The sequence below is a fragment of the Eurosta solidaginis genome, chromosome 4 (assembly GCF_040869045.1).
Source record: "Eurosta solidaginis isolate ZX-2024a chromosome 4, ASM4086904v1, whole genome shotgun sequence".
Lineage (NCBI taxonomy): Eukaryota > Metazoa > Arthropoda > Insecta > Diptera > Tephritidae > Eurosta > Eurosta solidaginis.
The window spans coordinates 17129299-17144643 of record NC_090322.1 but is presented as its reverse complement, the minus strand read 5'-3'; the positions used below and the strand labels follow the sequence as shown (position 1 = coordinate 17144643).

General features: G+C 35.7%; 2 protein-coding genes across 2 annotated transcripts; one reads left to right on the top strand and one right to left on the bottom strand.

Annotated features, from left to right (window-relative positions):
* Positions 1-4144: 4144 nt before the first annotated feature.
* LOC137247684 (uncharacterized) lies at positions 4145-7827 on the top strand. Its single transcript, XM_067778652.1, has 2 exons — positions 4145-5712; positions 5781-7827. Exon 1 carries the CDS (start codon positions 4357-4359, stop codon positions 5476-5478), a length of 1122 nt encoding a protein of 373 aa, XP_067634753.1. The 5' UTR covers positions 4145-4356; the 3' UTR covers positions 5479-5712; positions 5781-7827.
* Positions 7828-10031: 2204 nt separating this feature from the next.
* On the bottom strand, positions 10032-13061 carry Nt5c (5' nucleotidase C). The gene has a single exon (XM_067780439.1). The coding sequence runs from the start codon at positions 12928-12930 to the stop codon at positions 11188-11190; it is 1743 nt and encodes a 580-aa protein (XP_067636540.1). The 5' UTR covers positions 12931-13061; the 3' UTR covers positions 10032-11187.
* Positions 13062-15345: the final 2284 nt, after the last annotated feature.

The window sequence follows — 15345 nt, the reverse complement described above, 5'->3', positions numbered from 1 at the left end:
AACTATGTTGCTAGCTACGTGGGTGGTTGTGCCACTAAGTGTTTAGCACCAAGTTGGCGACGATCGATATTGTGTGGAAAAAAAATGTAAATATGTTGCTAATGCAGCTGATGCAACCCGTTGCCAAAATTTGTTTGTTGTGAATATACAAGTGTATTATGTTACCTCTTGTTGGTTTTGTGAAAAATGTATGGTGTTGCGTGTTTTCGGTTATATGTTTCAGCTCGAATGTGACTTTGTGGGAATTTTTTTGGCTGTGTTATGTGCGTGTGCTTGTGTGTGTTGGTGTTCGTCGATTCTGGCGCTAATCCGTTTGGACGCTTTTGGCCAATATAGCCTCGTTGGCTGCCCTTTTGGCCAGAAACCAATCCCTTAATTGGACAATTGACCCCTTTTGTATGTGTGGTTATTTTGCGTGTTTTCTTCGACCAAATAACTTTGGATCCTTTTGTACGTTTTTGTGTGTGATTTTGTGTAACTATATGTAAAAAGATGTCGCGGCCTTCGGCTGGCTTCGTGCGTTGCAACAAGAGAACGCATATATATTTTTAAATATTTTTATTTTTAAAAATATTTTTATTTGCCTTCAAATATTATAATTTATTAAATTTTAATGAGCTCGAGGCAGTTTAAAAAATTGAAACACAGTTTAAATTTTTATATTTCAATTTTATTTGGTCGATATTTCGATCTCATTCTGAGATCATCCTCAGGAACTGTGGACAAAAACAACAATTAGTTAACATGTAAACAATTTTCAAACCCTAAACATAATACCACTTACACAATTGAATATGTTTTACCGACTAACAAGATGTACGAAAAAAGAAAGCGTAGAAGTCAATAAATATGAAAATATAAACAATTTAAAACACCGTAAGTATAAACAAAAATCTACAAAAACAACAATACATAGGATGACGAACAAAAAGACATAATCATTTGCATTAACACACAAATGTACATATGTACATATATATTTGTCATCCCACTGCATTTGTTGTGTTGAGCTGCAATTCTAACTAGAACAGTGTTGTTGTCTTAAAACTAAGTCGCGGTAAACGCGCGCCAGCTGATCAGTGTCTATTTTATAATTCATTTTCGTGTCATTAGGGGTGTTCGTTATGTGCAGCATTTCTAAAGTATATCTTTTGCCGTAATTTTTTTCCTCGTGTAAAATGGATACATTATCGAAATCAGGATAATGTCCGGTATCTTTGCAATGTGATGACAATGCCGTCTTATTGTCCGAAAAACTGCTTCTTAATTTCACATTTGACCTGTGAGCGGAAATCCTTGTCTTGAGTTTCATTTTTGTTGTCCCCACATATACCTTTTTGCATAAGTGGGACCCGTCACCATTACACGGAATCCTGTAAACTACATCAGACTTCTCTTGTTTGGGAATTCTATCCTTTGTATTGCTGTAGAGTTTTCTTAGCGTGTGTTTATAAGTTGACGCGATCTGACATTTATCTCTGTCATAGAGCTTTGAAAATTTTATTCTTTCCGTTATTCCTGGAACATGAACTACTGATTTGTATATTTTTCCCTCTCCTTTGGCTATGTTGGTTCTCTCCTTATTTTCGGCAAAGTATGTTTGAAGTAATTGCTTTATGGTTGTCATAGGGAAGTCATTCTTTGTCAAGGTTACTTTTATTTCGTCAATATTCTTTCCGTGAAAAATCGTGTCGCTTATCGAGAGAACTCTTCTAATGAAATTGCTTGCGGTGTTTATAATTGTTTTTTTGTCATGTTTTGAATTAAAATTAATAAGTCTTCCAGATGCCGTGGGCTTTTTATACCAGTCAATCAACAATTTGTTATTCTTTCTGATAATAAGAGTGTCTAAGTAGGGTAGCTCTCCATCTTTTTCCGTTTCTATTGTAAATTGAATTGATTTATTGAAGTTGTTAAGATCGTTGAGCATCTTGTCGACATCTTGTGTCCTAACAATCGCGAACAAGTCGTCAACGTACTTAGTTAATAAGCGCGGTTTGTTGGCAGTTTCCATCATGAATTTGGATAGTAGTTCCTCCATGACTATATCTGCTACGACAGGTGATGCTGGTGATCCCATAGGCAATCCTGACCGTTGCTCATATATTTTTTCATTATATTTAAAGTAACGATATTCCATTATGCAAAATTTAACTATGTTTAAAAACAGCTCTTGCGTTAACTTTGTATGGTCTTTTAATTCATTCCATTTTGAGGATATTATCTTTAATGCCAAGTCTACTGGAATGCTCGGGAATAAGGACACTACATCAAAAGACACTAGAATCTCATCATCATAGATATAGGTATTATTTATTTTTCGTTTGAATTCAATCGCATCTTTAACATTAAATTTAGACGATTTAGTTATATTTTCCAATATGTTAACAACATATTTGCATAATTCATACGACGGAGAGCAAATAGAGGAACAAATAGGTCGAAGTGGCGCCCCTTCTTTGTGAATTTTAGGCAAACCGTAAATTCTAGGTGGGTTTGCAGTTTTGCTTAAAAGTCGCTGTTTTTCTATTTCATTGATAACACCGTTATCAAGCATTTTTTGAACTAACGCATTGTTCTTCTCTTGTAATTTACTAGTAGGGTCTCGTTTTAACACTCTATATGTTGAAATGTTATTAACAATCGTTTGCATCTTTCTATCATATTCGGCTTTTCCCAACGCTACCGTTACATTACCCTTATCTGCATTTAGAATCAGTATATCTTTATTCTTTTTCAGAAATGTTTTTGTGGCGAGTACCGTTTTGTTTATAAATTTATCCCTAGCAGAAATTTTATTCCTATTAAGATGCTCGTGTATAAGTTTAGTAAAATTACTTCTTCCTATTTCTTGTTTTTCTTTGTCTTCAATAGTGCGTATAACATTCTCCCCGTCTGCTATAAGTTGGAATAAAGGAAACTCTTTATCTTGAATTGGAAGGGCATATTTCGGACCCAGAGATAAGAGCCAACGAATGTCTGTGGGGAAATCTATAGATGAAATATTATGAAACCATTCTGGGACCACCCTAATATTTAAATTTTCTCTACTTTAATACGAAAATCTCAAAAGTAGACAAAGAGAAAATTTAAATATTAGGGTGGTCCCAGAATAAAATAAAAATAAATGTAAGGCGCGATAACCTCCGAAGAGATCTAAGGCCGAGCTTCTCTTCCAATTTGCGTCGTGCTCCTCTTGATTTTTCCCTACAAATTGGCCGGACGGGACCTACATGTTTTATGCCGACTCCGAACGGCATCTGCAAGGCAGATGAGTTTTCACTGAGAGCTTTTCATGGCAGAAATACACTCGGAGCGCTTGCCAGGCACCGCCGAGGGGCGACCCCGCTTAGAAAAATTTTCTTCTAATTGAAAAACCTTAGTTCTAAAATTTTGATGTTGCTTTGCCCGGGAGTTGAACCCAGGGCATACGGTGTGATAGGCGGAGCACGCTACCATCACACCACGGTGACCGCCAGAATGGTTTCATAATATTTCATCTATAGATTTCCCCACAGACATTCGTTGGCTCTTATCTCTGGGTCCGAAATATGCCCTTCCAATTCAAGATAAAGAGTTTCCTTTATTCCAACTTATAGCAGACGGGGAGAATGTTATACGCACTATTGAAGACAAAGAAAAACAAGAAATAGGAAGAAGTAATTTTACTAAACTTATACACGAGCATCTTAATAGGAATAAAATTTCTGCTAGGGATAAATTTATAAACAAAACGGTACTCGCCACAAAAACATTTCTGAAAAAGAATAAAGATATACTGATTCTAAATGCAGATAAGGGTAATGTAACGGTAGCGTTGGGAAAAGCCGAATATGATAGAAAGATGCAAACGATTGTTAATAACATTTCAACATATAGAGTGTTAAAACGAGACCCTACTAGTAAATTACAAGAGAAGAACAATGCGTTAGTTCAAAAAATGCTTGATAACGGTGTTATCAATGAAATAGAAAAACAGCGACTTTTAAGCAAAACTGCAGACCCACCTAGAATTTACGGTTTGCCTAAAATTCACAAAGAAGGGGCGCCATTTCGACCTATTTGTTCCTCTATTTGCTCTCCGTCGTATGAATTATGCAAATATGTTGTTAACATATTGGAAAATAAACTAAATCGTCTAAATTTAATGTTAAAGATGCGATTGAATTCAAACGAAAAATAAATAATACCTATATCTATGATGATGAGATTCTAGTGTCTTTTGATGTAGTGTCCTTATTCCCGAGCATTCCAGTAGACTTGGCATTAAAGATAATATCCTCAAAATGGAATGAATTAAAAGACCATACAAAGTTAACGCAAGAGCTGTTTTTAAACATAGTTAAATTTTGCATAATGGAAAATCGTTACTTTAAATATAATGAAAAAATATATGAGCAACGGTCAGGAATGCCTATGGGATCACCAGCATCACCTGTCGTAGCAGATATAGTCATGGAGGAACTACTATCCAAATTCATGATGGAAACTGCCAACAAACCGCGCTTATTAACTAAGTACGTTGACGACTTGTTCGCGATTGTTAGGACACAAGATGTCGACAAGATGCTCAACGATCTTAACAACTTCAATAAATCAATTCAATTTACAATAGAAACGGAAAAAGATGGAGAGCTACCCTACTTAGACACTCTTATTATCAGAAAGAATAACAAATTGTTGATTGACTGGTATAAAAAGCCCACGGCATCTGGAAGACTTATTAATTTTAATTCAAAACATGACAAAAAAACAATTATAAACACCGCAAGCAATTTCATTAGAAGAGTTCTCTCGATAAGCGACACGATTTTTCACGGAAAGAATATTGACGAAATAAAAGTAACCTTGACAAAGAATGACTTCCCTATGACAACCATAAAGCAATTACTTCAAACATACTTTACCGAAAATAAGGAGAGAACCAACATAGCCAAAGGAGAGGGAAAAATATACAAATCAGTAGTTCATGTTCCAGGAATAACGGAAAGAATAAAATTTTCAAAGCTCTATGACAGAGATAAATATCAGATAGCGTCAACTTATAAACACACGCTAAGAAAACTCTACAGCAATACAAAGGATAGAATTCCCAAACAAGAGAAGTCTGATGTAGTTTACAGGATTCCGTGTAATGGTGACGGGTCCCACTTATGCAAAAAGGTATATGTGGGGACAACAAAAATGAAACTCAAGACAAGGATTTCCGCTCACAGGTCAAATGTGAAATTAAGAAGCAGTTTTTCGGACAATAAGACGGCATTGTCATCACATTGCAAAGATACCGGACATTATCCTGATTTCGATAATGTATCCATTTTACACGAGGAGAAAAATTACGGCAAAAGATATACTTTAGAAATGCTGCACATAACGAACACCCCTAATGACACGAAAATGAATTATAAAATAGACACTGATCAGCTGGCGCGCGTTTACCGCGACTTAGTTTTAAGACAACAACACTGTTCTAGTTAGAATTGCAGCTCAACACAACAAATGCAGTGGGATGACAAATATATATGTACATATGTACATTTGTGTGTTAATGCAAATGATTATGTCTTTTTGTTCGTCATTCTATGTATTGTTGTTTTTGTAGATTTTTGTTTATACTTACGGTGTTTTAAATTGTTTATATTTTCATATTTATTGACTTCTACGCTTTCTTTTTTCGTACATCTTGTTAGTCGGTAAAACATATTCAATTGTGTAAGTGGTATTATGTTTAGGGTTTGAAAATTGTTTACATGTTAACTAATTGTTGTTTTTGTCCACAGTTCCTGAGGATGATCTCAGAATGAGATCGAAATATCGACCAAATAAAATTGAAATATAAAAATTTAAACTGTGTTTCAATTTTTTAAACTGCCTCGAGCTCATTAAAATTTAATAAATTATATTTTTATTTTTAAGAATTTTTGCTTAAACTTTTTTCTGTATTTTAATTAAATTAACCTACGCGGACGATGTAGTACTGTTTACCAAATGTAAGGATCTCAACCTGGTTAGAGAAGATTTTAATCAAATTCTCACAGCAATTTCCAATTGGTCAGAAGTTTCGGGAGCATCCCTCGCATATATTAAATGTAAGACTCTACACTTGTGTAAGAAGCATAACTGCCCGCCATTAATGTTAAACTTTAATTGTGTCAATATTGAAAAACTTGACAAGGCAAACATATTAGGAGTAGTTTTCGACAAAAGATTTACATTTAGAGATCACTGTAAATATCTTAGAGTAGAGCTAAGCAAACGACTCAATATTATAAAATATCTATCATCGAAACATTGTTGGATACATCCGTCTACACTCGTCAATATCACAAAAGCCCTCATCATTTCGAAGATGGATTACGGTTTACCAATATACGGGCAATGTGCAAAGGCAAACATAAAAATGATACTTCCACCATACCATGTGGCAGTAAGAAGGAGCATCCGCGCCCTCCCTACATTATCAATTGTGTGTATGCTTTCGGAGGCAGGCTTGCCTTCAATACAAGATCGCATCGCATTCACAACAATGAAATTAATACCAAAGGTCATTCAAAGCAATAATCATCTGATTCGCAAAGTAGCAAAAACGCAAACAATGAAGAAACGACCTTCACGACATCCGTCCACAATAGCGAGATGTATATCAGCAGCAAAAGAACTGGGAATTCACTTAAACATAAAAAATATGGGTGTCAAAACCCCTGCACCCTGGCAATCCCTGGAAAGCTTCATCTGGTCGAACCTAGCAAAATATAGGAAAAACGTAACAAACCTAGAGGTATACCAACAACATTTCAGTAAGACCGCAACAAACTTACAAAACAATGGTTGGAAAATCATCTACACAGACGCATCCAAAACCAAATCACAAACAGCGTAGTCAATTGTAGACTCTAACTCTTCCACCATTAGCGCGGGCAGTCTCCTTCCCTTTTGCTCGACATATACAGCAGAAGCAGTTGCAATTTTAAAGGCAGTGGAGTATACACATAGAACCACAGGTAAATTTGTCATATGTACCGATAGCCTCACCACAGTCAACTCTCTTACCAATGCGAAAGTAAAAAACCACTTACTCAACGAACATCGGTGTAAATTGCTAGACTTCAAAGGATCGACTAGAATCATGTGGATCCCTGGTCACGTAGCAATCAAAGGCAACGAAGCGGCGGACCAGAGAGCCGAACTTGCTACAAATGAACCACTTTGTACAACCGAATGGATCCTTAAGGACGATATGATTCGCCTGGCATACACACACTCCAAGGAACTAAGCTCCCAACTGTCAGTAAACTCGCAACATCATTACAGCAAGTTTGGTACAACCGGTAGGAAACTTATTCGCACCCCAAATATCTCCTGGAGCAATCAAAAAAAATTAAAGGGGAAAACCCGACCACCGTGCCCGTAATGCTGCCTGGACCAATTTTCCGTAATCCACCTGCTTGACGAATGCCATCACTACACCGAAATCAGAACAAATATATTTGGAAGGCTCACACTATCAGATTGCTTCATACTTGAAAATCAGAACACTGAAAAGGTCATAAAATACTTAATATCGACAAATTTAAGCAAGTTAATATAGATTTAAGCTCACCAAACGAGCTCGGAGCAAATTACAGGCCGGTGCGCCCTTGACATTTGCTCCGAGGCCGTAAGCACAGAAAATGTTAATTAAAATCGCTATAAAGAAACGTAAGAATTGTCAAGCGAGCCGAAGGTCATAGTCACTAGTGCTCCTAAATAATGTAGTTCAGTGATTTATTACTCAACTCCTGTATAATAATAATAAATTCTTTCGTTTTCGTTTTTCTTCCTTTAAAATTTTTCCAAAAATTTTCTTCCAAAAAAATTTCAATTCAGATAATCTCCGATATTTTCTTCCTCTTCTTCTTCTTTTAATCCACCTTTTGTTTGCATATGTGCTCTTGTCCATATATATGTATATGCATATGTACATATGTATGCACATGTAAGTGCACTTATGCATATTTTAATATTTATGAATTTTAAATTCAAACCAAATTCGATCGGATAAAAATCAAATAAAATAAAAATTCACAACAAATATTTCGACAGGAATACAATGAAAAATAGTGTTTACACCTAAAACGGTCAAAATTTAAAAGGGAATTTTGGGTCAAAAATAGAGGAATGATTTTTGGATAAAAGTGCCAAAGGAACATTTATTCCATTTACTTAGTGGAACATTTACTTTCGCGAAGTGGACTTTAGGTTGCGCCGATTTAACGATCCAAAACTATTTTTAATTCAATTAATTTTTTTTTATAAAATTCCAAAAATAAAATGGTTTACTAACAACACTCTGGTTTCACAAAATTTAACAAAAAAATGTTTAGTTTCAAACAAAATTATTTAAACCAAGATTCTAAAAAAAATGTTCTAATAAGAGGAAAAAGGTTTAAAACAAAACACGAGTAAAAAAAACAAAGGTTTTTCAAAAAAAAAAATAAATAAATTCACATCTCAAACTTTGACTTACCGGTGACTTTGCTGCTTTCTTGAGGGGATTTTTCCACGCCCAGTGGTGGCGGTACTCCTTGCTCTGCGGTGCACCTAGGGAGGATTCCCTATTATCAAGGTTCACTATTATTTTATTCGCTTGCGTTTACTTTTAGCGTTAAACCGCACTTTAGAAAAAAATACTTTTTCACTCGCGCACCCACACTTTAAGGTGAATAAAACGCACTTTGAATATAGAACTTTTCACTTTTGGCACTGCATTAAAGACCGCGACTTTTCGATTTTGATTGCGGTCGATCAGCGGAATCCCCTTATATACCCCATTTGACCTTGCGGCATTTATGTCCCCGTAAGGCACGAATAACCAGCCTGCCTTGGTCAAACCAAACCGCGATCGACCCATTCGCGGCGCGTATACACATATGTGCAAGCAACAGTTCAACCCGCTCACACAATCAAACATCCGCTTTGTTAATATCATAAAGCGGAGAAGGAGATTTTGTTAGCGGTTGCTTACACATCTGTTCATATACTCGCTTGCGTGTCGTCAGAGAAATCCGCAAAGGCTGTCGTTACAGGAGTCTGCTACGTAACACACTTTGGCGATAGTGCCGTTATAAAAAAAATTCGAATTATATTTTTTATGAAGAAGGGGTTAAAAGTATAAGTAGAACCTAGGCACATAAATAAATATTTCATATAAACATGTACAAAAATAATTCTTGTTTGCGCTGTATTTAAGGCCTGTCGATTATATATAATTCCAAAACAGATTTGGAAGGCGTCCCATATAAGTACATTTCAGTGGGGCTTTTACACAGAGGTGCTAAATAATTATCAATGCGTTCGGTAATTTCTGTTGTGTTCTCTGATATGTCATCTGATTTTTGCAATTAGTGTCAAATCGTTGGTCTTTAGTAGTCCTATATTTCTCTTTTTGACCGTTTAAGCTCCGAAGTCGTTTTCATATAGTTTAGCCCCTTAAAGTATGCTTTTTCGTTTCACCTATCCCTGAAGAAATTACTGCAAAACTCAAAACGGTTTAGGATGAAGTTATAGAAGAAAAGACAGAAAACTATTTCGGCTTCTGAGTGGAATATCACTCTACTAATTTCGGTGGCCGTTTCAAAAATGCTCTATTTCAGAAAACTTGAAAGTCATATTTCAAAATTTTATTCAAAAACCTCCTATCTCAGAACTTGTTTCAAAAACGCCCTATCTATGTATAAATTCAATTAACTTTGCCGAATTTCGATATCTGTCGGTTAAAAAAACTAATTCTGTATACGGGCGCTTTTCAAAAGTTCTCTGAGATACGGTGTTTTTGAAATGGCAGCCGAGCTATTGTGATATTCCACTTAGTAGTCGATTTGCAAGGGTAAAAAAAGGTTCGAGACTATCTCAACTTAAAATTAAAATTTAGAGGGGTTTTTGTATTTGTTTTATCGGTTAGGGACCGCCTTCGTCTATTGTACATCTTATATATTTCCTTTTTCAACTAAAAATACAAACTTTTTTGCGATAATTGAATAAATTCGTATTAATATATTTATATATATATATTATATTTGGTCTTGAACTGATTAAATATTGCAAACTAAAGGTTGTATAGTCGAAAAAAATATCCAGAGTAGGATTTTTAATATAGTTTAGTCTATTATAAAGATAGATTTTCTGCTAAAATATGTGTTAGATCTACATAAATCATAAAATGTACAAGACAAGTTTAAGTGTATAGGAACAACTTTTTAATACGTTTTACGCTGAATGAGTATTCATCAGAATGAATTCAATAGGTTTTAAAAACGAAAGACAACATACTAAAGGCGATGCGTATAAACCCTTAAAAGACTCGCTTAGCACATACAGCACCTTCCAAATTAAGTGTTTCCTTACTTTATTTCTAAGTTATAATAATGCTTTTTTTTTATAGTTTTTGAAAGGTAAGATAAATTGTTTTTTGCATTCTCTTAATTTCTTCCACTTTCTGTGTTAATCAGAGATAGGTCGACATCAAATGGTAAAACTTTGACTCAGAATTGAATACCAAATTAATATAATAATCTAAATTACAGCACTTCGGTATCGAAATAATATGCTTTCTTATTTTTTCCAACCAAATTGGATAAGATTTTTTGATATAAATATTTCGATCATCTTTCCAGCATTAAGGTTATGCGTAGGAAATAAATTTATCCATATAAATGAACCTTTATAGGTTGTCTTACACCGCTTTGCGGCATACCTCTGATTTGAGGGTGGGGTTACTTCAATATCGCTCCACACTTTCTAGTGCATTTTAAACTAAAGTAATTTTTCGTGCAATAAATATTTTGAGATGGTAATCCTGTAACGGATGTTTGTCTTGTTTACTGCAATACTAGTAGCTTTATTATTTCAATACTCCTTTGACCTAATTTGTCCGTACTTTCCAACCGGTGGTCTATAGCTAAATCTAATAGACATTTCCGCATGCTCTATTGGACAAAATTTTTGTCAAGTTGAAAACAGAAAAAAAGCCCATCATTGGGAAAGTGAGCCACACTTAATTTCGATAAGCAATGTAAACTATGTCAAACTCGTAAGATCGTTTGAGCAAATTACAGACTAACCAGGTTTACACACTTGCGGAGCATGAACACGTTTATACGAATACGCTGACTATAACTTTTACCTTATGCATCTAAATATTGTTAATATTTACATAAAATACGAAATATACTCATGGGGCATAACACCACGTCGAGGGTAGAAAGTATGAGAGACAGAATAGTTTGTCAAGTTGGTAATATCACTTGTATATATATCAGCAAATCGAAAAAGCCTCCGCGAAAAATATGTTGGATTGTGATATGTCCGGAAAACACTGCCGAACTGACCGTTGAACACCATTTTTGTTCGGTTTCTGAGCATATCGCGTTCCGCCTGCCACTTTTCTAAGCATATTCTCGCAGCCTCACATTCATAATCCTGAGTTTCCTCTATGAGCTGCGTTAACATCTGCAACCAATTGGCATTTGTTTTGAACTTAACATTGTTCAATGTTTCAATCTCATGCGTAAGTTCATTTATAATGGCTCCAGTCCTCCAACCATGTTCAAGCGTAACATCCGCCAAATCGCTATAGGGATGATCACCAAAATATAGCACATTATGCCCTCGCCAACCAGTTAAATCTTGTAATTGCTTTACCGTACCCTCATAGTATATCTTGCCTTTTTCTAGTTTCGACACTCTATCCCATACATGTGAGTTTGTTTGTTCGTCATATAATCGCATAGGTCGAGAGTCATCTGTAAAGAATTTTGGCTTACGCGATTGCACTATTATAACATCAAAATATTCCCGCCATTTTTCGCCGACCAGCAGCACCATACCACGGTTTACAAACGAATACGGACTATTTGTTACCAAAAACATTTTTTTACCAGCTGCAACTAGTTTTTCAAAGTATGCCGCCAGCCGGGGGTTCTTTTCTATATATTCGTCAGGGTTTTGCATAACAATTGCATGCATTATAGGATGGCATGCCTGTACTGAAGACTTTATATCATGAAAGAGAATTTCGGGATTGTAGTCTATATGATTTCGTTCAAAGTATTCAGCGACATTGCACAATAGACACATTTCCGGCACGGAGAATAAGTCGGCCAACTGTACCATTTTTGCTTTAGCATTCGGTTGGTAGTTTTTAGATTGACCTTCAACATATGCAATAGGTAATATACGATTTTTGTAGAGCTTTATTACTTCTGCATCCGGTATTTTAGTAAGACCACGATAAACAGAATCTAACTGTATCTGCAGAAAGGAGTCCAGCTTTAACAATAGCCCTTTTTCAATATCATAATGGAGGCCCCGTACAGCGAATCCCGGAATATACTCTAACTTTGATATGCTTTCAGGATACTTGAAGCTTTTAATCAGTCTATCACGACCTAAGTTGTACAATAAATCGTGCAAGCAAGGTTTATAACATGCCAATGTGTAGTCATAGTCGAAACCATATACATCCACCTCGTCCAAGTCCAGCTCGTTGTTGGCAAAAACACCGCACGGATTAACGTCCTTTGGTAACTTTTTAGATTTAAACTTTTCCTTCATCATGTTATATAGCATATCAAAATCATTGATCGTTTTTGGTTCATGGCCCAAACGTGGTTCAGCAATAGAAGTCGCATAGAGACTTTCTCGCGGGAGAGTTTTACTGCTGTCGACCAATGTTTGTTTATTGCTGTAGTGCCTGGTGAGGTATGAAAATTGACACGGTTTTGGGGATATATTCAAAATTGTTTGGTATCGAAAGCTCGGTTGCAAGGTAGTGGATTTCGTGCGTACTCCACAATTATTTATGATCCAATGTTGATGCGTCAAGAGTCGACGAGATGTGCACAACGAGAGCATAACTCTTTTGGGCATTTTATTATTATTATAGAATGCCATGCCACTATTAACTATAACACCTCGGTCGTATAAAAATTATCTAGCTCAAAGCACACAAACAAAATACATTTGTGATAACATTTAAGCTGCAGACATTGGTGCTTTATCGGTAACCTTATAACAGCTGATTCGACCAACCTTAAGGGCGAATTAATGGTGACTTATAACCATAAAGCCATAACCAGATAAAACAGCTGATCGAACCTACCTTATGGAAATCAATGTAATCGATTAATGGTACCATACCATAAAGCCGGAGTCATTGGTGCCGTATGTCGTATCGCTGTATCCGTATCCCTAACGTAATCAGCTGTTTATCGTTACGACGGTAAAGCTGGAGGCATTGGTGCTTTATCGGTAACCGTATCGGTAACCTTATAACAGCTGATTCGACCAACCTTAAGGGCGAATTAATGGTGACTTATAACCATAAAGCCATAACCAGATAAAACAGCTGATCGAACCTAGCTTATGGAAATCAATGTAATCGATTAATGGTACCATACAATAAAGCCGGAGTCATTGGTGCCGTTTGTCGTATCGCTGTAATTGTATCCCTTACGTAATCAGCTGTTTATCGTTACGACGGTAAACCAAATCCAAATTGGTTGGCTACGATACGGTTACGACCTTAGCGGCACCAATAATCGATTGCATTGATTCTCATAAGGTTGGTCGAATCAGCTGTTAAAAGGTTACCGATACGGTTACCGATAAAACACCAATGTCTCCAGCTTAACGCTAACTCGATTACATTGATTTGCATAAGGTAGGTGTGATCAGCTGCTTTATCTGTTTATGGCTTTATGATTATAAGTCACCATTAATTCGCCCTTTAGAATCAATGCAATCGATTATTGGTGTCGCTAAGGTCGTAACCGTATCGTAGCCAACCAATTTGGATTTGGTTTACCGTCGTAACGATAAACAGCTGATTACGTAAGGGATACAATTACAGCGATACGACAAACGGCACCAATGACTACAACTTTACTAAAGGCTTCACAGTGACTTAAGGGCCAATTAATGGTGGCTTATAACCATAAAACCTCGACCAGATAAAACAGCTGATCGAACCTACCTTATGGAAATAAATGTAATCGATTAATGGTGCCATACCGTAACGCTAACGCCATAACCATACCATAGCCAACCAATTTGTTTTTGGTTTCTCGCCATATCCATGACCTAAAAATAGTTGAGTTGGTGAATTTAATAACTTTTTGTAGATTTTATTCCTTGCCTTGGATACGTTATGACTAAGAGACTTGTTTTCTGTGGAATATGTTTGCAATTTTTTTCGTTTTCTTCATTTTTATAAATTTTCACGATTTTTAGGTTAAGGCACCATTAATCGATCACATTGAAGATGGATATGGATATGGGTATGGTTACGACTATGGCGTTAGCTTTAAGGAATTTTAATTGGCTCTTAATGGTGACCAATCCATAACCAGATAAAACAGCTGATCGAACCTTATGGAAATCAATATAATCGATTAATGGTGCCATAACCATGCCATAGCCAACCAATTGCCCTACAAGAATACTGACTATCATATGACTATCATCTGATTGTCAGCAATGTCAACCTAACGATCAGCGCCTCATACAAACTTTCTATCACAAACTTAAGGGGACTTGCGCAAATGTGATGTAAACAACTGTGTACGTGTGAGTTTTTGTCTCCTTCTTATACACCAACATGGCCTTCTGATTAAGTATATAGCCATACTGCTCACTCTCATTCCTTTTCCTGGATCAGTGCTGACACTCTAACTATCAAAAAGTGTCATAAATGATAGTTTACTGTAGATATCAGGTTTGACTGTTATACTATCATAAATGACCATTGTTATATTCCGCCAAAAATTAAAACAATGCTTTTTGCTTTTTATTTACTTTATTTCATTACGTTTAATTTTGTACGTGATAAAAGCATACGTGTTTCTTATTTGTTTAAAATAAATAGTTTTATAAGAATTCGAGTTCAGAATGTTCAATTTAAATTCAGAAAATAAAACAACAGAAGAGCGCTTTCCTCATGCGAAAACACATTTAAAAATGAATCACCACTGACCACTATTATTTTTCCCGTATCAGTTTTTTGAGTGCGCCCTATACATTCCGAAAGCTTTTGGTATTTTTTAATATTATTTTCGATTTTTTTTTTTTAGAATGGAGCTTTGAAATGCTCTCTTTTTCATTTTTTAAACTTATTTTTTGTATGGTTTTGTCGGTTGAAAATGGCGGAATTTAAAAAATAACAAAACAACCGTGATAATCATTTGATTGTCATATGACAGTCAGTAGTAACAACATGATTAAATCGGATAAACTGTTCTCGCATACATAAAATTCCGTTGAGAATTATGTATCTGTCTCACATGCATAATGGTATCTGCTGTATGTTCT

What these genes read in the sequence shown, in the direction of transcription:
- LOC137247684 (XM_067778652.1), top strand. Translation starts at nt 4,357, where the DNA reads ATGGAAAATCGTTACTTTAAATATAATGAAAAAATATATGAGCAACGG.
- Nt5c (XM_067780439.1), bottom strand. Translation starts at nt 12,930, where the DNA reads ATGGCATTCTATAATAATAATAAAATGCCCAAAAGAGTTATGCTCTCG.